At 40.1% G+C, this 25,000-nt stretch overlaps 1 protein-coding gene across 1 annotated transcript in view; it reads right to left on the bottom strand.

The window, feature by feature from the left end:
- LOC145392114 (putative neural-cadherin 2) overlaps window positions 1–25,000 on the bottom strand; it is a 613,300-nt gene that overhangs the window by 513,047 nt on the left and 75,253 nt on the right. Inside the window, exon 2 of the mRNA XM_080266567.1 lies at window positions 19,405–19,531. Within this exon, the coding sequence (XP_080122693.1) occupies window positions 19,405–19,531 (127 nt within the window). The remainder of the gene's footprint in view (window positions 1–19,404; window positions 19,532–25,000) is intronic.

Below are 25,000 nucleotides of genomic sequence, written 5' to 3'. Positions count from 1 at the left end.
CAAATTAATTCCCTGGAAATCCCCCTAAACATTGTTCCTAATGAGACAATGAGAGACTTAGGATCAGCCTTAAAAAAAAAAAAAAATGAGGCGGCTGTGAGGGTGTGGGAAAAGAAGGGTAGTAGGCGGGAGGGAGATAGGGAGGCGGAAGGGAAGGACAAACGGGAGAAAAGAAAAGTAGGAGGGAGAGGGATGATGACTGGGTAGAAGTGGGAGGGGGGATAGTGGGGAAAGGGGCGGGAGAGTGAGGCTTTTGCTATATGTGCAGCCATATTATTTCTCTCACACACACACACACACACACACACACACACACACACATACACATACAGACACACCCACACCCACACACACACACACACACACACACACACACACACACATTTTCACAACTACCTCCCATATTCCCCTTTCCTGTCACTCCCTACCCGAGCCTCCCTCCTTTTCCCCCCTCATTTCTCCTCCCCTCCTCTGCCTATATCCCCTCTCCTCGGCCACATCGTTTTTCCACTACTTTCCCTTACAACCCATCCCCTCTTCTCTCCTCTTTTCCGGTCAGTCTTTCTTTCCCAAATGTTCTCTCACTCTTCCATACCCCTTCTCTAATCTTCTCCTCTTCTTCACATTGTTCCCGCCTCCTAACTTTCCCTCCAAACCCTCCCCCACTCCGAAATCCCTTCACTTCCCTTCCCTTCCTAACCTTTCCTTTCCCCTTCTCCTGTCCTCTTTTCTTCCCCCTTTTTTCTCCCTAATTCATTCCCAGTCATGTCTTCCACCCTAACCTCTCTCTTACCTTCTACTCTCCCACCCCACCTCCCCTCCAACCCCTCCCTTTCGCAAACTCTGTCATTCCCTTTTCTTTCTCCTCCCCAGTTCTTCCTTATTTTCATTCACTCCCCTTGTTCCCTCCCTCGTCTCTGTCTACTCCTTATTCTCCCCCTATGTCTCCTCCCCTCCCCTTTCCATACCCTCACCTGCTCTCTTCTCTCTTCATCATAACATATTTCTCACTCTCTCTTCCTCTCTCTTTCCCCCTCCCCTCCCCACGCCTACCCGTCCTTCCCGGACCCTTCCCTACCCCCACGTTCCTTCCACCCAACCACCTAATGATAATAATTTTTATATGAACTTTTATCGCTCTTGTAAATCCTGGTAATCCAAAAAAAAAAAAAAAATGTTCGTTGGACAAAATTATGCCCGCCAGAAAAATGCAGCTAGAATTTTTTATGTTTTTCAGTGGCAGGGATTTGTGAAGGCTGGTGTGTGCTTTGTCGTGCCTCTGGTTGTTGTAAAAGCTGAAATCATCTGTAATAATCTGAGTGGCGCTATTTGTTTTAGGATCATTATGAGAGAGAGAGAGAGAGAGAGAGAGAGAGAGAGAGAGAGAGAGAGAGAGAGAGAGAGAAGTAAAAATAAATGAAGCCTAGGTATGTGCTACGGATGATAAGAACGATTATAAAAAGTAATACGATAACGATGAAAGTGATCAGGACAGCTAGGAGAAAAGGTATAATGCACATATGAAAACAGTGACAAAAAGACTCATCATTATCATCATGTTAGATCCATCCTCAGTGAACTGGTTTTGAAAATCATAGATGACAAGTATTTTACCTAGTCCGGATGTTAACTGTGATGTTACAGCTTTCTTTATCGTTCGGTAGCTTATGATAATCACTCCAGAATCGGAACATCATCTCGAAGGGAACGTGAGAGCCAATATTAAGTATTAGTTTGGCTTGCTAAATACAAAATGCTTAGAATGAGTATCATATGTGAAACTCGAAGTGTTGTTGAAGATGGGTTTGTGTGTGCCATAGACACAGTGTAGGAACATGTGCAATACAGTATACGAGAGTGAAGACTATCAGCACTCAGTTTATAATAGGCCACTAAGGGTTGAGTGACAAACCAATTTCAGGAACAAACTACCCAGGAGGCAATAAGCTTTCACTAAGCCACCGTTGTCCCCAGCGCTATTATCTACAGATTCATATTAATCTAAAGCACTTCTATTTTTATCATACAATTTGCATACTGGATCTCAACTTCGCCGTAAAATGACTGTTTCTGAAATTATATCCACGCAAAGGTAGTGCAATGAGTTAAATGTTTAGCTCGGAGTGTGTGTATTTGAGTTTTAGCAGCATAACACAAGACAGTTTTGATCCATCATTACCCGAAAATTGTGGAAGGGTTAGGGGCCAGTCAAAAAGTAACCACATTTTTTAAAACAAACAGGCCAAGGGTCAAGGTCACATGACTTAGTCAACTTGAACAAATCTGATCTGTATTAAATCATACTTGATGGAAGGTCTGAAGACAAGACAAGAACGAAAGGTTTCGATTATGAAAACAGTCAAAAATCAAGGATTAAGGAAAGGTTCGAAATGTGGCCTGTGTTTGCTAGTGTTACAAAAAGGAAAAAAAGAAATATCCGATTTGGACCAAGTTTGCTCGAAGGGTTAAGAATCAACCAAAGGCTTTCTAGGTCGAAGGTCAAGGTTATATGACAATGTCAAAAATCGATAGACGGGTTCTTATAAGAAAAAAAAATAGATTTAGACCAAACTTTGCAGCGCTAAGGGTCAGCCAAGGAGATGACCTACTTTTATTTATTTTTTAGAACAACAGATCAAGAACACAAGGCAATTTCAGCATTATGAGTTTCTTACCTAAATTAGACAATACTTTATGGAAGGGTTCAGGATCAAGCATGAGTTAAGGAACAATCAGATAAAGGTCAAGGTTACAGGGCAAAGTCAAATGTTCGACTTTATGTAAAAGGCAGCTCTGATTGGATTTGGACCAAACTTGTTGCACTGACTGAGTGTCAGGCGCGGATGAAGAAATTCGAATTTAAGAACAATAAATCAAAGTGCGAAACTCAGAGGGCAAAGTTATCTCAAACAGTTTGATCAGATATAGGCCAGTTCTAATTTAAATGTTGATGACTACACAAACGGGAAGTAATTTAGTTGTAAGAAAAATCAGTCAAAGATCAAGTACATTAGGCAATGTCAAATGCTCAGCTCTTAGACCAGTTGAAGCGGACAGCTGTAGCACTCTCTGAGTGCTCCTTCTTGTAATATTGCCCCCAGGCATTATTTTTTAGCTTAGGGAAGGACATCTCGTTGTGAAGGGAGTAATGACAATTGTTTTTAACATTAACTTTTATTTCAATTAGGTGTTCGGATAGCTTATTTTATATTCACCATACCACTTTACATATCTAGACACAGTCCATATAACTGGCATGCCATATAATTTGCCCAGAACTTTACTAGTCAGAATTCAATTTCACTTAGGTGAAATATAAGTTCGTTCATCAGGAATTTTAGTTATTATAATTGATACTTCTTTTCATACATATTGATTAATACAGTATTAAAAAGTATGTTCATATTTCAGTGTACTGTATACAAATTCATAAAATTTATTCGGACGAGCTCAATAATCTTGAATGTTATTTTTATACTTAGAAATCACACCTCATATATCGGTATTAAAAAAATGTGGCTGGTTTTTAAGAGGCTTCATTAAACTGACCAAAATTACAGTTCATACATCCAGTATTTCATTTTCTGTTCCTAGAAACTCATATCACTCATCTGAATTCAGTTCATATATCCAGATACTCAATATACAAAGCCAAGCACTCGTTTAATATACCCTGAGTCTCAACGATTGTCCTTGAAGCTCTGTATATACATCCTGAAACTTAGATTCTATGACCAGATAAGTATGTGGTTCACTCATAAGTATGTTATATTTATTTAATATAACACTAAAAGGGCAGCTGTGTTGTCCGGGTATAACACTATGCTTATGCATACCGGCACTGTCTGGGACCCTGGATGGCCACTCCCCCTGTGGGAGAAGACTCCCGGGACCTCATAATACCACTGAACCCATGTTCATTCTTGGGCCAATTCCCCCAGGGACATATTTCACATAGGCATACTCCTACCTCGGGCCTATATTCCCACCACCCACCCACTCACCGACCCCTGCCAACCCACTCCACCTGCCCTGCCCATCAAAGCAATCCGTCCACGGATTTGACCCTAATAATGATATGGTTGCAGAAGGAAAAAAAACTTACGGTAATTGGCTACCATGATATCATCATATTCATTATTTTTAATTAGTTCTAATCTTGGCCCTCAGGGACACCACTTCTGCACCTGTAATGTACACCCGCTAAAATACTATAGTTATCGGCACCCCATGCTTCGATGCTCTTTGCAGCTATCACTGGCACAGAAACCGTGAATACGCAGTAAGAGTTGGTACACCTGATCCTTCCCCCTTTCAATCTGTTTGGCCCTCCATTCCCCCACCCCCCATCTCTCACTCTCTCTCCCCTTCCAGATATAACTCCCGTACCTTCATATCGTGTATAACTAATAATTCATAGCAATGGACATTATGCTCGAAGGAAGATCTCAAAACAGCAAAGCATTATCCACTTGATAATATAGAAATCAAAGTGCTATTTGTCTGCTTAGCATCCATTTCATCCTAGGTTACTACCTTTGGAATTTCTTACAAGTTGTAATACAATGACAACAACCACTAGCATTTTAAGAATGGGTTGATGACAAACTATATAGGCCTAACCGCCCCATGAACAACGTTTGTAAAGTGTATACATTTTGTGTCGTAGTACTGCAATAATATTAACCACATCAATGACACGTGAATGTATTAGTGCATGGATAAAGAAACTGAGAATGATGTATCAACAGTTTGATGAAGGGAGTAAGAAAATCGCATAGGGGGTGATCAGAAGGCATATTCGTTTATTTTAGAATACGATTTTACGTCAGAATGTTCTCGATGTGCATATAATGTGAGAAGTGTGTTGCCTATGAATCTGCTTCGGCTTTTATTTATTCATTATTTTGTGTGTCCGACTCTTAGAATAGACTTGAAATCCTGTTCCAAAGGCTCAGTAGTCCTCGTGCTTATCATACACCTCCACATATCACCATTTCAGCGTTAACATCCACATGCAAGGACTGTCTCATACAGGACTGGTGCATTGGTATTAGCGGAGGTATTTTTATGCCATGTCGGCGGGTCTTCTGATGGATCGGTAAAGTCTGCTTTTATGACATTCCAATCCTTACACTGTTCCCTGCCCCAGTCGGGATTCGAACCTGGGTCCGTTAGGACTGCAAGCCACCTCTCTACCGATTCAGCCACCGCTTGGGCAATTTCAGCTTCGAATGAAGAGCAGCAGTTTTAATGATGAGTCAATCTGATCCACATTACATACCAATGTCCCCGCTTATAATTTTTATGAAAATTATGTTGAGACTCAAACTCTCCAAGTAACATGAAAGACAGTGATAATTAAGAAGCCAAACAAGTTGCTCAGTGTGCCATGCTACGAAGCCTCCGATGCCATCATGAATACGACCTATGGCAGATCAGGGATACCAACCAGGCACGTTAACTCAGGATTTCACTTTCAGATATCTCGTCCACTGTGTCAAATTTTATCATGCTAAAAGAGTAGCTGAAGTACCAAAAACTTCATCCAGGGCCTTGTTTATATTTATTTGCTCCAGCACCTGTAATACGAAACTCCAAAAAAAGGCTCCTACGGGAAAATTCTATCAACTGGTCCCAGATGATGGACTCTCTTACCATCTGAACATCATGGGGCTACTTTCTCTATTCTCAAAAAAGCTGAAACTTATCCTAAGTTGTAACCAGCATGATAGTCTTCTTTTTTGCTGCTCTTGCTCCTTTCTAACAACGGCTGAAACACCCAAGAAGAAATTGTTAGCAATATGAGCATAAAGAGCTGCAGAACGGATGCTCAGAGAGGTTCTGCTGCGTGCTTTCAACTGTGAAACTTGGCTGGACACCCTGCCTTCCTCGGCACAGCGTGCGATACTGCCGACATGAAACTCCTCAAGCTAATGATTATGCAAATGAAAACCTTTATTTCTTTGGTAGCCACAGGACTATTCCATTTATTCTAACATTCTACTTCATTTTAGCTCATTAACTGAAAATTATGTCTTATATAACGTGATTATATTCATTTCCAGTATTTCTGTTCGTATGTCTGACATTTCACTTCACAGTGAGTATCTGAGTTTTCACCTCAGTTACTTGAAATTTCATGTTCCAGTATCTGCCAATTCATTTGATTTCCCCGTGCCATGCTGAACCAAACTTCGACTATATCAGCCCCCGTGTCCCTGCTGAACAACTTCGTCATATCGAAACAAGGATCGATATAGCGTGGAACACGATCATCAGTCAAAAGAGAAGAAGAAGAAGAAGAAGAAGAGGAGGAGGAGGAAAGTAAGAGAAAGGTATACAAAGAATTTTTTTTTTCTGTTCTGCTGTTTGTTATTGATTGAAAAACTATTATATTTACTTGTATAAGGGTATGAAATAGTAATCCACAAAAAAATTGAAATAAATCTGTTACCACACAAAATTCTGCTTGATATTCACCGAGTACGATTAAAGTATATCAAACATGGGTTCAATATAACCGACCCCACCAAACTTCAGCCATACCAATCTATCGGGTATATCATCCACCTCTTCCCCAAAAGAGTTTATTATAGCAAGTGTTCATTGTATATCTTTCTTTTTTCAGCAGATTTCATTTGTCACTCGCAAGGTTCTCAACCAGTTATCTAAACATTCCACACAAGTATTCGGACGTTTAACTCGTCAATATCCAGCTTGATTCTCTCAGCTGTTTCTATTAGTTTAGAATTTAGTTAATTATATTCCTCGACCTATTCAATCAATGACGTCTTTTTCATTATTATATGGGTTTTTCCACTGTCTGACGATTTTATTTAGTTCAAGATACCTCCTTCGTAGAGAAATAGTTTATGAAAGCTATATGTAATTCTTTCAGTTTGAAAGGTTTTTCCTTCGGTAAATGACATGGCGGGGTGCAGTTGTAAGAAAGAAATAAAAAAAAATGTCATCGGAGACTTGTGGAAATAAAATAAAAAAAAGGGTTGTTAAAACTGAGAGTTTTCAAAGTCTGCAATTTAAAAAGACACTGGAAAGAGAAAGCTATATTCCAGATTCTTCCATTTCGAGATGCCTAGAGTCCTAGACACCATGCAGTTAAAGATGCTGGAGGAGGAAAACATTTCCAGAACAGCCAGTTGCATATACAAAAGACAGACTGTACCTGTTAACCACATGAAGCCACAGATGTATATTTTAGTTTATTTTTCGATATCTCAGTTACTAATGGAGTTCCTGAAATTTATAGCAGCCCTGTCCATTTACAAAAAATAAAAAATAAAAAAATCTTGCTTGAAGAAAATCGTCCAGTGGTTGGGAGAATAAGATACAGAGGTTGCCATTGGGATGAAGAGGTTAATTCATACATAACACAGTTGGACAGAAATGAGGTGAGAATGCTGACCTAGATAGGTGTTGTGCGGCTTCTGTAACAGGAATGAAGTATAAGCAGAGACTGGAAAAATAGTGACCATAATACTAGTGATGCATTGATGGAAGAGAGAGAGAGAGAGACAGAGAGAGAGAGAGAGAGAGAGAGAGAGAGAGAGAGAGAGAGAGAGAGAGAGAGAGACAGACAGACAGACAGACAGACAGAGATAGAGAGAGAGAGAGATGCAACATTGCAACAAATAGTTAGAGGTTAAAGCAAGTTAATGAGAGGAGAAGAATTGCTGAGATTATAGGTTTCAGCCTTTGACTCCACCCTGTTTTGAAATGTATGTGGTGAGTTGCCTCACATAACGGAGCTATACCGCAAACACTGGTAAATAAGCTCCTGTACAAGTTAATCACTGAGAGGGGTTAAAGAGCTGATTCAGCACCCTCAACCTAAGGAAAGTAATTGTTTCTGTACAAGAATTACAAGAAATGTAATCTTTCCGAGACAAGTCATCTGAAAACTGGTGTACCTGGATATTACAAAATGCCGAATGAATGAGTTGTGTGCTGTTGCAGGAAATTGACATCCATGGGGAAGACTATCAAGTTGAGGACTGGGGGAATGGTTGAGACACTACAAGGAAAATAGGCCATTTTACCCAAAGATGAATATATTAAACAAGTCTGCAATCAAGTACGTCTGACTCGTGATGGATTAGTGTGATGTAACGTGTCACTTCAGATATTAATTTTATTCTTATTTATATATCTCTCCACGGGTAGTCAACCACGTGGTCAGGCCAAGCATGCTAATACTCATTGAATTTCCATCCCACCTGTACCCAGGGTTAGAAACCATTCTTCTAAAGCCTTTAATTCCCTTCTGGCGATTTCAACTGGCCGGCTACTCCAGCAACCTGGCGTCAAGAAACAATTTTGAGTAATTGAATTCAATATAATTTCCGGGGTGCACACCAAATATAGTCATTTGCAAAGTCACACGTAGTCGGTTCACTAAGCCACTGCTCAAGCACAAGCTTTCGTGCAATCACAGCACTAAATACCTTTGTATCATAATGGTTGCGAGTTGCAACCTCCTTGATAATACAGAAACTAGTGTAGGCGGAGTTTCATTGCTGTCATGTGTGGAAGTTGAAGAATTTCTCTTCAAGACACTGCCCATTGACAGTCATTATCTTTACTAATTTTTCTGTGTCATACTAGTGACACAAGGTGAATTTTTAAAACAGTAATTTACCGAACTAAGGTAGATGGGGGAAGAGTACCACCATCCACTCCCTGGACATACTGGAACCATCCACTCCCTTCATATACTTGTATCTTTAGGTCTAGACAATAAAAGGTCCAATAGTCTCCTGTAGCCCATGAGACCATGTACTACATGTACACTGCATAATAATCATATAACCAACAAATAGATGTTTGGTGCTTCAACAGATCAAAGCGTTCCCAACATATTATTATGTTCCCTTTACAGTTCAAAGTTTGAGGAAAAATTGAGATTTATTACTAATATGTTGCCATTCATTCAACGGTGATGGGTTACTCGCCTAAAAAATCTAAGTAGGGTAGTCCCGGGCTCCTACGAACTTAACACCATAATAAAGGTTTGGATGATGATGGTTATTATTATCCTTATTATTATTAATTATTATTGCTGTTGGTGGTGGCGTTGCATTAATTAACATTATTATCATCACTGTTGTTGTTACTATCAATATTATTATAGAACAGTGACTACTGGTAATACAGACATTATTCTGTACTCACCATACTACCTAAACCCTCATCATCTTCATAACACAGGTCTGTAGCCGCAGTTTCACGTCAATAAAATCAAATTTTCCCAGTTGGTTTACCAACACGACAAGATAACTTTTGGGGAGACGATCGCTTGTACAAAAATATCAGATGATCGGTTCATTTTCCCCAACCCACCACACAACAAACATAACGTGATAGACATAAGCCAGTTTCATACATACGATGATGCTTTACATCCATTAAATTAAGCACTTATTTTTTTCTTATACATTTTCTCGATAATAAACTTTCAATGGCATAATGTATTCAGTAGGTGTTATGAAGAATATTGTGATGATCGCACTCACCATGCCTCAGCTTACTGTCTCTTGCTACATATTATTACTATGTACATATCGGATCCAAGCTATATTTGGGCATTTATTTCACCCGACGAGCCAGGCAAGGTAAAATGCCAGCGTTCTGGGTATCAGCTGTTCGTTTTTACTGTTTACGTTTAAAATCCAACCGCAGGTTAGTTGCAGCATCAATCCGCGGACTGTTCTTGGTGTGAAGCCAATCTCCCGGCTCCTACCCAAACTACAGTCAGTGTCGTGCGCCTTATGTCACTGGATCACCGACAAGCAACCTGCTTTTTGTGCTGCAAGGAAATTAAGGATGGAATCTACTATATCTACTGGCAAACTTCTGCGTTCGCTCTCTCTCTCTCTCTCTCTCTCTCTCTCTCTCCGCCGTTGTCGCTTCCGTGTCGAGAAGTATCTTACAGATCCCCCTCGCAGCTCATTTTTTTCGTCTCTTCGCATCGTTTCCTTTCATCCTCTTGCTTTCTGAAGGAAGTATCTTATTCGTGCATCGTTTCCTTTTCCAGTTTCAAATGTTTTTCTCCTGCATCTCTCTCTCTCTCTCTCTCTCTCTCTCTCTTACGTTGTGTGTGTGTGTGTGTGTGTGTGTGTGTGTGTGTGTGTGTGTGTGTGTGTGTGTGTGTGTGTGTGTGTGTGTGTGTGTGTGTGTTGTACTCTACAGTAGTAGTGCTTACCTGTTTCCACTGTTTAATATGCAGATTCAGGAAGGAGATAATGGCCGTGTGACAATTTTCCGCTGTGCTTTGTGCAAGTTTACTTATTATGAAACAGCACATTCTTTTACAATGCTTCTGCCTGAGGTCACTTTTTATAATTATATTCCTGCTACCTTCAGTCAATTACATCTAAGTATTTCTATAGGAAAGCCTGTTATATTGAAGATTTCAATGGAGCCTCCTGTATCTATATTCTAAATTTCGATGAGATTCTACAAATCTTCTGTCATTATTACTTGGTAGCTGGAATACAGTTCAAATGATATCGTTGTACTGAAGAAGTTATGTCAGAGTCCATTTGTGCACCATTCTGCGAAACAATAAATTCCTTCTCATTAGTTGGTGCGTCCAATACTTCTCTCTTCAGTAATCTTCATAAAATCGTTTAGTGTTAAATGAAATATAACTCTGGCGCTGTCTCGACCATGACTGGATTATTGGTGTTGGTATTAACACTCCGAAGCTACTGGACAGAATCGTCTAACGTTAGCTATAACAAAACAATACAAAATGTGACCATGAGAGTGATATTTATCGTGTGAACAAATTCAATTACAGAACAGGAAGTTCTTCCTTATAATATGCCCCTTTATAATGGGCGGGATGTCAGAAAAAGGGTTAAGGTGTTCACAGAACCTTAGAACCCGATTAACTAACCCTTTCATAGCCAAGACAACTCTGTTATGGTACTGTATTCCAACTGATACCAGAAGACTCTGTTCAGATGAATGTAAGTCACAGGTGCATGACAGTGTTAACAACGGTATCACTACCGCTCTCAAGATCAAGACAACTAGAATATTTCGTGCCATCTGGCAATAGATGAGTTTATGTGACTGTGAGGGAGTTATATGAGCTTGATAATTAACACTGGTACCTTTAATCATCTCAAGTTAGGGAACCTCTATTACTGTATTACAGCTAAACCATGAAAACCGAATACTGGCGGAGTCATAGAAGCCTGAAAGAGTTGCCATAAAAACACTATAAATTCGCATAATCTAATGATGCATATTACCCAGGCTCATAAAACCTTTCTTAACTCCTTCAACCTAAGGATGCAGTCAGTTATCATTATAACCTGGTTGCCTTCTGACTGTTATTATTAGTTACTGAAGAGTGTTTGATAATGAAGGTTTTATTAATGGCTGCATGTAACCCCTTTAGTTCGAAAGGTCTCTCCTGTGTAAATAAAATGGTTCGGTAACAGCAGGGTTAATATATAAAAGAAGTTCTTGAACTGAATTGTTAATACCTATATCGATATTTTTTCAGCTTCTTGTACAATTTGATCTAGTTACTTTATGTCATTCGGTAAGGTGGCTTCTATCTATTTCCAATACGTTGATCATTCATTATTAGTTGGTGTGATCAGTAGGGTACGAAGCTAAGACCAGTGAAGACTAATAGCGTTTCTGACAGTAGTTTTAGGACACTAATTCCTTTGTATTCCGCAACCGCAATCAGCAGCTCTGGGGTAGGGGGGTTTCAATACTCCCCCAGTATCCCTACTTGGCGTACGAGGCGACTAAAAGGGTTGGTGGTGGGTTAGTACCCCACCTCGTAAAAAGAACTAACTAAGTAAGCAAATAAAGCTCCTCAGACCAGGACGGACCATACGTTGAGGACTAAGGAACGGACAATGGACATTCTGAGGGTGAGGACATCGAATGTGAGAGGAGTGAATGATGAAGTGAAAGAGAGAGAGAGATTGTTCATATGCTTGAGGATGCAAGAGTGGATATATGTGGATTAACTGAAGCTAAATGGAAAGGTGAAAGGGTGCGAGAGTGGGATTATGGTTTAGGTATATGTGCGGATGTTAAAGAGAATGAGAGGGCAAGAGAGGGAGTATGTCTGATGATATGCAAGAAGTGGAAGGGAAATATAAGAGAGTATGGAACAGTGGGTGCAAGGATTGTATGGGTGAGGATGAAAGTAGGTACACAAGCGTGGGCGATTGTATGTACGTATGCGCCAACAGAGGACCGAGTGGCAAGAGTGAAAGATGAGTTTGGGTGAGTGTAGAAGCATGTATGGACAAATTTGAGAGAAGCGAGAGAGTACTTTTGATTGGAGACATGAATGGCAAAGTTGGGAATGTACGAGTGGATGGAGTGGTTGGTCAGTGGGGTGTGCCAGTTGAAGTAGATGGGAATGGTAATGCTTTGGTGGACATCTGTGCTCGTGAGGGGTTTGCAATAGCTAACACCTACTTTCGGCATAAGATGATCCACAGGTATACATGGAGAGTAATGAGGAGGATGGATGGTGAACCTGTTGAACGAAAGGCAATGATAGACTACGTGTGTGTGGATGAGCGAATGAGAAGACAAGTGTTGGATGCAAGAGTGTGGAGAGGGTGAGGGAATGGGGTCTCGGACCATCACTTAGTGATGGCCAAGGTAAAGCTGCAAAGAAAATGGTTGAAGAGACGAAGAGGAAGACAGGAGGAAACTGCTCCTATGAGAAGAGTGGAGAAGTTGCAAGATAGTGAGAAAATGGCAGAGTATAAGAGCATAGTGGAAGAAAGATTGGGAAGGTATGAGTTAGAGCAGATGGAAGGGGTGGAAGCCACATGTAAGATATTCACGGAAGAGATAGGCGCAGCGTGTGAGGTGGTTTGTGGAGTGAGGAGGAGATGCAGGGGTGTGCAAGGGACAGCATGATGTAATGAAGAGGTGAAACGAGCTGTGGAACAAAAGAAGAAGGCATACAGTGAATGGTTAGCGAGTAGAGGTAGGGGAGAAGATGAGACAGCGAAGAGAGAGGTATATGTGAGCAGGAGAAGGGAGGTTAAGAGACTGGTTAAGGAGAGTAAGAAGAAAGTGGATGAAGAATTTGGGAGGAATCTGAGTGTCAAACGGAGGGAGGGTAAGAAATTGTTTTGGAAGGAGGTAAAGAAAGTAAGGCAGTGTGAAAGGGGAAATAGTAGGGGAGTGAAAGATAGGAATAATACTGTAGATTGTTGGCGGAGAAGAGAGAAATTGAGGAGATGGAGGGAGCACTTTGAGGATTTGCTGAATGTAGAGAGTAAGAGCAGTGCGAGTATAAGTGGATGGGGATTGGTTGGGAGAAGATGAGATGAGAGGAGGGAGGAAGAGATCAGTAGGGCGGAAGTAGTGGAAGCAATGAAGAAGACAAAGATGGGAAAGGCTCCAGGAATTGATGGAGTGTGTGGTGAAATGCTGAGGTATGGGGGTGAGATTGTTGTGGAGTGGATATGGAAGTTGTGTAGATTGGCTTGGGGATAGGGAAGGTTCCAGAGGACTGGAAATCAGGTATAATTGTTCCTTTATACAAAGAAAAACGGAGAGAGAAGTCTGTCGTAACCATAGGGGAATTTGCCTTCTTAGTGTGACTGGAAAAATATATGGTAGAATACTCATTGATATCGTTAGACATATGACAGAGGAGCTAATTGGAGAAGAACAGGGGGGATTTAGGAAGGGAAAAGGGTGTGTAAATCAGATATTTGTTCTAAGATGTTTAGTGGAGAAGTATCTAGAGAAGGGAAGGAAAGTGTATGCTGCCTTCATGGACTTGGAGAAAGCTTATGACAGAATAGATAGGCAAGGTATGTGGAAGGTATTAAGAATATATGGAGTGGAGGGGAAATTGTTGAGTGCTGTGAAGAGTATGTACGAAGGAGCTAGGGCTACGGTGCGAGTGGATGGTGAGCTGAGTGAGTTCTTTGATCTCAATGTGGGACTGAACCAGGGTTATGTGATGTCTCCATGGGTGTTTAATATATACATGGATGGGGTTGTAAAGGAGGTGCAAGGTAGGGCAGTGGATGTGGAGGTGGCTCTAATGAATGAGGGTGAGATTTGGAAGATTCCGGTGTTGCTATTTGCTGATGATATAGTATTGTTCAGTGAAGATGAATGGGAGTTACAAGGTTTGGTGAATGAATTTGGGACAGTGTGTAGGAAGATGAATCTGAAAGATAATGTAAACAAGAGTAAAGTTATGGTGTTTGAGAGGAATGAAGTCACAGAATGTACAGTGAGGTTGGATTATGAGGATATGGAGAATGTGAGTGCATTCAAGTACTTGGGTAGTGTGATAAGTAAGGATGGAACTTTGGGGGATGAAGTGCGTGAAAGGGTACAGCACGGAAGGAAGGTTGTTGGTTCACTGAAAGCAGTGATGAGAAATAGGGAGGTGAGTATGGAAGTTAAGAAGTCACTGCATGATAATATTGTGATCTCTACCCTGACGTATGGAAGCGAGGCATGGACCTTGCAAGAGTGAAACAAGTCAAGAGTGAGAGCAGTGGAAATGAGTTACTTGAGAGGAGCATGTGGAGTGACATGGAGGGACATGTTGACGAATGAAGAAGTGAAGGAAAGTTGTGGGGTGGATGTGGATGTGGTTGAGAAGATTAGGAGAAATACGCTGAGGTGGTTTGGACATGTGGAGAGAATGGAGAATGAAAGACTGACTAAGAGGGTTTATGTAAGTGAGGTGGAGGGAGGGAGAGGGAGAGGTAGACCGAGGATGAGGTTGAGGGATGGAGTTGAGAAGTATATGAGGGACGGGGGAGTAAGTTGGGGGAGGGTAGTCAAATGGTGGGTGACAGAGTGACTTGGAGGCGTTTTGTCTGCGGCCACCCTTTGCGGGATTAGGGCGTCGGGCTATAGACAGATACATAAACTTCAGTTATGATGCTGGATATCATCAGCAACCCTTCCTCAGTGGTATACCGTAGGTTTCTAATTCCGATCTTCGGAATCGCAGAAAATGAAGGTGACTAGACTTTGACAAAACCTCTCTAAGGTGATTGGAAATATCATTCTGATTAACAAGGCTCCCACTTCGTGGGTTACCGTAATTTCCTCATCTGGCGCCACTCTGGGTATTAACATGCCAACCCGATGTATTATGAAATCGCGAGGGCCATGAAATCGTGAGGGCAGGATAAAGGAGCAACGCAAGCGACATCTATCGGCATGGAGGGTAAACGCAAATGTAATACATTTATAATAAAGCGTTTTTAATTTATTTCAAGAAAATTGTTAATTATTATGAAAAATTATTAATTATTTTTACCTTAAACTTTTAGTGATTTCTCAAAATAGAATCCTTCGTTCATGCCTTAGCCAAAACCTTTCTACACAGTTTGGCCTAAAGATGATTTTTAAAGAATTAAACTGACCATGCCGTGTGTCCCTGACTTCAGCCTATTATTCTAAGAAAGGAATATGTCAATTTTTTGACTGATGCTCAGTGATCCTCAGTCGTAACCAAGACTGTAAGGTGTAGCAGGCATGAAAAGGAGTTCATCTGACAATGTTTCAGCGTACCCTGGCCCCGAAAAGTACTTGAAATAAGTTCGACGTAGCTACATGTATGTTACTGATACCTTGGTTGATGCATAAGTACTACGTTGACTTCAGTGGAAGGGTTAAAGAAATATTCACTTTTGAATCACATATTCACTTGCTTGGTTAGCATCTGGGAAGTCATGGTCCGTTACGAAAATGTAGACACAGTTATTATAAGGATGCCATTGTTAAGATTTTTTTTTTCTCATGCCCTTCTTCGATCACTGTCTTCCAGCCTGGATGTCTTCTGCTGAGTTGAACTTAAGGCTTCTGAACTGCATTTTTAATCAGAATTAGTTTCTGTTCCCTAATCTGAAGCTTGCCTTTTGAGCATCGTCATCTTGCATGGCACGTAACTCTGCTGAGCAAAAACTGCCTAGCTAATGATGACATTGCCATACAGATTAAACTTCCACCACATTTTAAGCTTATCCATGTGACCAGATATTCATTAAGTCTTGAAAATAAGGCATTTCATCGTTTTATATGTAAAATATATCACAATACTTAATGTGTTATATTCTTTCAACCACTAAAATCAGGACTGATCTTCCAAATGACAATGCGGACACAGAGATTGCTCGTGATTTCAAAACTAGGGTAAATGCATTTTCTTTGGGTCCGTAAATACTTCATGGTTAAGTATGCCTCCCCCCAGTGGGACTCTACGGTATATGGCCTACCTAGCACCTCTTAATTATGGCCCTCACTTACTGTCTAATAATAATAATAATAATAATAATGAGAGATACTACTACACTAGCTCTACTTACGGTACTACTACTTCTACTACTACTGCTACTACTACTACTACTACTACTGCTACTACTACTACTACCACCACTAGTACTACTGCAACCACCAATAATCATCATCATCATCATCATCCGGTGTATTATGAAATCGCGAGGGCTATGAGATCGTGAGCGCAGAATAAAGGAGCGACGCAAACGACATCCATCGGTATGGAAGGTAAACACAAGTGTAATATATCTAATAATAAAGCATTTTTAATTTATTTTGATGAAAATTATTAATAATTAAGAATAACTATTAATTATTGTTAATTATTCTGCCCTCACGATTTCATGGCCTTTGCAATTTCATAATTAATATTCACAATTATTGATAATTTTCTACGAAATCTATTAAAAAAGCTTTATTATAAGTATATTACACTTGTGTTTACCCTCCATGCCGACATGTCGCTCGCGTCGCTCTTTTATTCTGCCATCACGATTTCATGGTCCTCGCGATGTCATAATACACCGGACACTGTCACGTTAAAAAGGGGGGGTGCCAAATCCCTGATCATGCGCTTCTCAAAATAGTCATCCAGCCAGCTCGATTACTTGTGAGTCCCCTGACCTCACCGACTTCCAAACCTCTTTTCCTCACATATTCGTCCACCACATCCCTCCACCTTCTGCTTGGCCTACCTCGCCTCCTCCCTCCTTCTAAATCGCTCAGATATACCCTTTTCACTACTCTATTGTTATCCATTCTCTCAACATGACCATACCATCTCAGTACACTGTCTTCGATTCTGGTGTCCACAGACTTCCTCACTCCTCATCTTTCACGAATCACATTATTTCGTACTTGATCTACTCTCTGTACTCCACATACATTCCTCAGCAGTTCCATCTCCACTGCTCTCACTCTTGACATTTCATTTTCATGACATTCCACAGTCTCACATCCACATGTCAAAGTTGGCACTCCTTCATGCAAACCTCGTGCAGCTGCAACACTCAAGCCTCTGTTTCTTATCAAGGCCTTCATTGCACCAGCTACTTTCCTTCCTTGTGTCACTTTACTTTCATCTTCTTTGCACATTTTCCTCTCTTTTCTATCACTGTACCCAGGCATTTGAACTCTCTCACCAATTCCAATCTCTCTCCATTAACTGTAACATCGCACTGGGAGTCACCTCTCTCAATAACCATCACTCTACTCGTTTCTACACTTACTCTCAAGGCACGACGTTCACAGACATCAGCAAAACTCTGCAGTAGCCTACCAAGTTCTTCTCCGGTATTTGCAGGTAGTACAGCATCATCTGCATACAACAAATTTGAGATATTCCATCCATCACCATTCATTACCAACCCCATCCCCCTCTCCATTACTCGTGTTTTTACCTCCCTCATCATCCCATCCATACATATATTGAACATCCCTGGGGACATCACACAACCTTGTCGCACGCTCACACCGATTGTGAACCATTCTCTTAGATTCCCTTTAACTCTTACACATGCTTCATTACCATCATAAAACCTCTTGACGGCACCTAGCAGCTTACCATCAACACTGTACATGCGCAAAACCTTCCACAATCCTTCTATGTCTACTTTGCCTTATGCTTTTTCCAGATACATGAATATCATAAACACCTTATAGTCATTCTTACAACAACAATAATAATAATAATAATAATAGTAGTAGTAGGAAGAGAAGATGCTACTACTGCTATCGATAAAAATAACAGTAATGGCTGCTACCTATAGAATATGTTATTCAAGTTAGGATACGTTTGTCTGTCTATCTGTTTATATAAGCTATCTATGGCGTAATATTACATTCTGTGAAGAGTGGCCTCGAAAAAAAACAAAAACAAAAAAAAACAAAGAGTGGGGGAGTTGGTCCTTTTCATTAACGTCCCCTCTTCCCAGGACATTCATCCCGCAAATAAAACTCTTCCATTTTATCTCCATCCTGTTCTCGGTCTCTCTCTTTTTCTCCCATCCATCTTACTATAATATTCTATCCTATATTCGTTTAACATTAACATCAATTCAAATAGCCACCTCTTCATCCTCAGTGCTCCTCAGTGCTGAGCTGTAACAATGAGACTAACACTGTTTCCGAAGTGGTATGGAAAGACGTACTGAAGAGATTCTGTTCCAGATGATGTGGACGGACTATACTAATTCACTCAGTCTTCACTCGTTCCAGATGTCCAACCCACTCGAGAAGCCTTTCATTAAAACCGTTCATTTTTCACAATGCGCTGGATTGTGTGTGTGTGTGTGTGTGTGTGTGTGTGTGTGTGTGTGTGTGTGTGTGTGTGTGTGTGTGTGTGTGTGTGTGTGTGTGTGTGTGTGTGTGTGTGTGTGTGTGTGTGTGTGTGTGTGTGTGTGTGTGTGTGTGTGTGTGTGTGTGTGTGTGTGTGTGTGTGTGTGTGTGTGTGTGTGTGTGTGTGTGTGTGTGTGTGTGTGTGTGTGTGTGTGTGTGTGTGTGTGTGTGTACTGGTCGCGGGTGCTCATTAGGAACGCGTCTAACTAACTGATTTTTTTGTTCATTCTTTCACTGAGGTGGGAAGTTAGCAGAAAGTGAGAAATTATGCCAGTTTTGTGATGAGCTCTTGCATATTGCCGACTTCTTCTTCTTCTTCTTCTAATAATAATAATAATAATAATAATCATCATCATCATCATCATCATCATATTATTATTATTATTATTATTATTATTATTATTATTACAACAGAAGAAGAAGAAGAACAACAACAATTTGATTATTATTATTATTATTATTATTATTATTATTATCATTATTATATAATTATTATTATTTAGTGGCAGGTGGAGGCGCCTATCATCCACTCACACAATGTAGTGTTGCCTTATGATCTCTACACTGAATGACAAGCCAAATGGTTTCCTGTATCCAAGTAACCATTTACTACGCCGAGTGGTAACCATTTAACGGGGAGTTTTGGCCGGGTTAAGTGTCCCCTAGATTACTCTATCTAAAATCACTAAATTATGGCAGTTGTTTGGAGAGCCTCAGAGGGCCCAGTACCTGCCCAGAACCCCGACCAAATGGGCAGGTTCGCATGGTCATGTGGAATGTGAGACGTGAGAATGAGGACAGCATGAGGGTCGAAGTAGTGGATGTGCTCAAGCGTGCGAGATATGCCGTGATGGCACTGTGTGAAACAAAGATGAAAGGGTGTGAAGTGGAGGAGTAGGAGGGTGTGAAATGTGTAAGGTCGGGCATGAATGGGGATGAGGAACATGCAAGGAAGGAGTTGCTTTGTTGATGAATGAAGTGTGGCAGAGTAGAATGAAAGATTACAAATGTGTCAGCTAGAAATGTATGTATGTCAAGTTCATGTTTGAGAAGGTGAAAGTGGCAGTGATTGTGACGTATGCACCGTGTGATGACAGGAGTGAGACAGAAAGACAGATTTTGAGATGAGCTCAATGAAATATTAGGAAAGATGCCCAAGAGTTATGAAGTGGTTGTAATGGGTGATATGAGTGGAAGAGTAGGCACTGGTCCAGTGAATGATATAATGGGTAGTAATGGAGTACCAGGAGAGAATGACAGTGGCAAGCGACTGAAAGACTTGTGTCAAGAAAGGAGGTTATGCATTTGTAATTCCTGCTTCTGACATAAAGATGTACTTTTTTTTTTTTTATGTGTCCGACTCTGGGCATAGGCTTCACAGCCTGCTGTCAAGGCCTCAGCAGTCCTCCTATATACTATACACCTCTACATGTCACCACTTCGGCGCTAACACCCACCGTCCATATTGAATACATGCTAGGGCAGTCTCATACAGGACTGGTGTACTGGTATTAGCGGGGTATTTTTACGACATGTCGGGGGGTCTTCTGGTAGATCAGTAAAGCCTGATTTAATGAAATTCAAATCCTTAAACTGTTCCCTGCCCCAGCGGGGATTTGAACCTAGGTCCATTGGGACTGCAGGCAACCTCTCTACCGACTGAGCCTCCGCCTCCCCCGTTAGATATACATGGTGCAGAAGGTATGGAGATTGTACTGAAAGAAGCCTGCTTGATTACATGCGTGGAGAGAAATCGATGCTGAGATGTGTTCCTTTTATGAGGGCAGTGAGAGGATGATGTGGAGGTTTGTCAGATCATATGATTGTGGTATGCAAGATCAAGCGGAGAGGAATGAGGTGGACCAGAAGAGAAATAAGCAGTTAGGGAGACAGACTGAAAGTCAACAAGCTGAGGATTAATGAAATGGCATATGAATACAGGGCCAAAGTAGGGGAGGAGTTGGAATCTGAACTGGAATGAAATGAATCTGGACAATTTGTAGAACTCAGATAGGAATTGCTTAGTTAGGAATGCTAAAGGGGTGTGTGGTGTGACAAGAGTAACAACGAAGAAGAAAAGCAGAGCATGCTGGGATGAAGAGGTTAAGAAAGCAGTAGAGGAAAAAAGGAAGAAGTGGCCAGAGTGGATACAGGACATGGGTTCAATTGATAGAAGAACTGAATATACTGAGAGCAAGAAGCACGTAAAGAGACTAGTGAAAAGGAAAGAGAAGGTAAATGATGATCTAGGAAGAAAAATGAATGCAAATTATGCTGAAGATTGGAAGTTATTCTGGAAAGAAGTGCAGAAATGTAGAAGTGACAGTGGAAGGAAGTGTGAAAATGTGAAAGATGTAAGTGGTAGATTATTAACCCATGGGGATGAAGTAAGGACCAGATGGAAAGAACACTTTGAAAGTCTGATGAATGGGATTGGAGAGAGCAGAGCGGCTGTAAACATGGTTGGTGAGTAAGAGAGATATCAGTAGTCCTAGTGAATGATGAACAGGGTGGCTTTAGGACTGGCAGAGGATGTGTGGATCAAATATTTGTAGTAAGACAGATAGTGAAGAAGGCATGTCAGAAGGACCTTAAGGTGTTTATGGTATTTATGATCTGGAAAAAGCATACAACAAAGTAGACAGAGAAGGATTGTGGAAGCTTTTGCGTATGTAGGGTGCACATGGTAAGATCCAAAGTGCCGTCAAGAGTTTTAATTAAGACAGTGAGGCGTGTTAAGTGTAGATGAGCATATAAGTGGATTGCTTACGATCAGTGTGGGAAGTTGCACTTTTAGACACTAATTAACTTGTTCCTACCTGCCGTAGTTGACTCTGAATTATATTCTAGCATCACCCATAGCTGTCTTCATTAATTTCCATTGGTACTACAACATCCTGGGTTTATTTTAAAACGATTTTGAAGACGTACAAGTATTCAAAAAGTAGCGTACTTGCTAAATAAACTGATATGTAAATAAACGATGGGGAATCATCCTGACGGTGAATTGTCTTGTTACTGTTGTGACGGCAAATTGACTTGACAGCGAATTGTCCTGAAACTATCCAAAAGTGGTCGGTTGTTTATGAGGAGTTGCCAATCCCTGCATTACCTGATCCATGACCACACCGCTCGGCACTTTGGTGCTTTTGGTGCCCAGTTTGAATTTTTTAATTTTGATTTTTTTTTTTTTTTATAGTTTTGGAGTTTTTGTCAGCCTTCTTCAAAAATTCGGATTATTGGGATTTTCGGATTACTGGTGTTCGGATTAATGGACTTTTACTGTGGATATATATATATATAGTTGCAAAAGTCTTTTCCAAAATCTTGTTGAACAGAATAGAGCCAGTAATTGATAAAATTTTAAGAGAAAAACAAGCGGGATTTAGAAAGGGTCGAGGTTGTAATGATCAGATTTTTATTGTAAGGCATCTAATGCAACAAGCTAATGAGATGAAAATGCCACTTAACATGTGTTTTGTGGATTTTGAAAAGGCGTTTGATAGTGTTTCACGTGAAGCTATGTTGAAAATTATGAGATTCTATGGTATACCAGAAAAGTTTGTAAATATTATTAGAAGCCTGCATGAAGGTACTTTTTGTAAGGTAATGGTGGGTGGTTCTTTGAGTGATCCATTTCAAGTTAGGTCAAGAGTGATTCAAGGAGGAGTTCTTTCGCCATTGTTGTTTGTTTTGGTTATGGATTATGTTATGAAAAAGGTTGTAAGGAGAACAGGTGCAGGAATTAACTGGAAAGAAAATAAGAAGCTGATGGATTTGGACTATGCTGATGATATTGTACTGATTTGCGGAAGTATTTACGAGATGCAGAGGATGCTCGATTGTCTGGTGGAGGAAGGAGAAAAAGTGGGATTGGTAATAAATTGTGGAAAGACTGAAATTATTAATATGAACGTGGAGAACCAAATCGATTGTGTAATTGGGAATAATGTGGTGAAGAATGTAGAAAACTTTAAATATCTGGGAACGATTGTATCATCTAATGGATCATTAAACAATGAAATTGAGGAGAGGATTAGACAGGCTTGGCGAGCTGTTGGAATGTTGAAATCTGTTTGGAATAATAATATGCTTTCGGTACATACTAAAGTGAAAATTTACAAGTCCATGGTTAAACCCATTTTAATTTACGGGCATGAGTCATGGTACAGTACAATTGCAACAGATCAGAAAGTATTAGGATTTGAGAATAAAATACTGAGAAGGATTCTTAGGGTAAATGGCAAGACAGAGTTACAAATGAAAGAGTAAGGGATATTACGAGAGTGGAACCAGTTAATGAATATGTGAGACTGTCTCGCTGGAAGTGGCTGGGGCACATATACAGAAAAGAAGGTTGTTTAATACAGGATGTGCCAGAGTGGATTGCTAGAGGAAGAAGAGGTAGAGGTAGGCCGAGGGAAACCTGGTTGAGGACAATGAAAAAAGAAGCAGGAGAGGAGTGTTGGTGGGACCTGAAGGAGATGGCAAGAGACAAATATTGGTGGAGAGAGTTCATTGAGACCCTATGCATCCCGTGGGGTGCCACAGGAAATGATTGATTGATTGATTGATTGATATATATATATATATATATATATATATATATATATATATATATATATATATATATATATATATATATAAGGGTTATAACTGTTTTGTTTTCTTTCAAATAAGAGATAGCCTGTACCAAAAATTTATGAACTTTTGTTTCAAAACAAAGAAGAAAGGTCTTATACCTCTCAGTTATAAAAAAAAAAAAAAAGGTCACCCCAAATTAAAAAATGGACTACCATATATTTAATGTTACCACACGCAAGTTTTATCACTTTCTTAATCTTTATATAGATTTTTTATAACTTTATAGATTTGCACAGAAGATTTTAGAACTGTTTACAGATGTCTAGAATAATTTGTAACGTTCTAGTATGGTATAACATTGTTTATAACATTGTAGAATAATCTTAATATTATAAAATGGGATGCAGTTTTCAGCATCAAATAGTTATCTTTGCAGTTTGGTGAGCAGTCAGCAAAATAATTGCTTAGTGTGTTACTGTTATGTATTAAATACTTTTGTTTTTCAGATGTGCACGATGTCGCACAAAAGAAGTGATACTATTGTACAGAAGAACAAGGATGTGTGAACGAATAATTTGGTGAGGTTCCAGTAGTCACATAGAAAAGAGGAATTGTGCCTTTAGAAGAATCTTAATTAGAAGAAAAATGCAGAATGCCAAACCAAATGCCACTTGTTGGACGTTACCAGTTCTTGGAGCAAAAATCAAATTTAAAAAAAAATGAATAGTCGAAATTTCCAAAGAAATTACAAAACTACGGAAGAATAAATTGAACTTTCCACATTTGTCAGATCAAGCAATACAAACACAGCTTGACAGAATGCTAAACTCTTACGATGGATGTGTCAAGAGGGGAAAATATGATGCCCTAAATAGACTTTTTGATATCACAAAAGTAAATGGTCAATGGTTATCCACTGTCGATAAACAACTCTACCACCTACAAGTGCAAAGCAAAAGAGAAGTGGGGTACTCAACAAGTCAAGTTGCACGTAAGGAAACCATTCACCCTTCAAAAAGACGAAAACTGCTTGATGAACCTATATTACCATCAACATCTTACGATCTTTCATCTAGTGGTAGTGGCACTGAATCTAATGACAGCAAATATAAGAATGAAGATGAGACTAATCATCCACCAACCAGAAAACACAACAGAAGTAAAGTTGCGACAAACTTGGTGACATTCGCTGGAGTATCAAAAACTAAAGCTGCTACAATATGCAAACAATTGTCACATGATGGTACTGACATTCCAGCTAGTAAGATACCCTGAACTTTCAGGTCTCCACTTATGAACCATTGGTGGTCATTGTAGTTGATTTTCTCAAGAAGGTTTGCCAAATTTTGGTACGGTCTTTTTCATACACAGAATGAGGAACTGGTATTGATGCATATTTATTACCATTAAGAAGAAGTACCTCTTCCAGTTTTTTTGATGAATGTATAAATAATCTCCACGCGTCTGCATTATAATCTCTGCCAAGTTTCTGCACCAGGCCACCTCTGTCAGTGCAATAAACCAAGGATCCATTTTCTTGAAATATGGTGCAAACTCTTTTTCTCTACTTCGGTACCATGACAAAGTTGTGTACATGAGAAAGTTGTGTACAATATGGATGACTGTAGTTTTTATCTTTTAATTGGGATCAAGAGCTCTGCAACCTCTTTGGGGGGACCGAGATCTCTTACTAAATCATTAAGTTCATCCTGAGAGAATGGCTATGGCTCACTTCTTGAAA

Source organism: Coenobita brevimanus, chromosome 21 (assembly GCF_032717465.1).
Source record: "Coenobita brevimanus isolate Jiangsu-jjx chromosome 21, ASM3271746v2, whole genome shotgun sequence".
Taxonomy (NCBI): Eukaryota; Metazoa; Arthropoda; class Malacostraca; order Decapoda; family Coenobitidae; genus Coenobita; species Coenobita brevimanus.
Note: the sequence above shows the minus strand (reverse complement) of the source record. Positions and strands in the feature narration are given on the sequence as shown.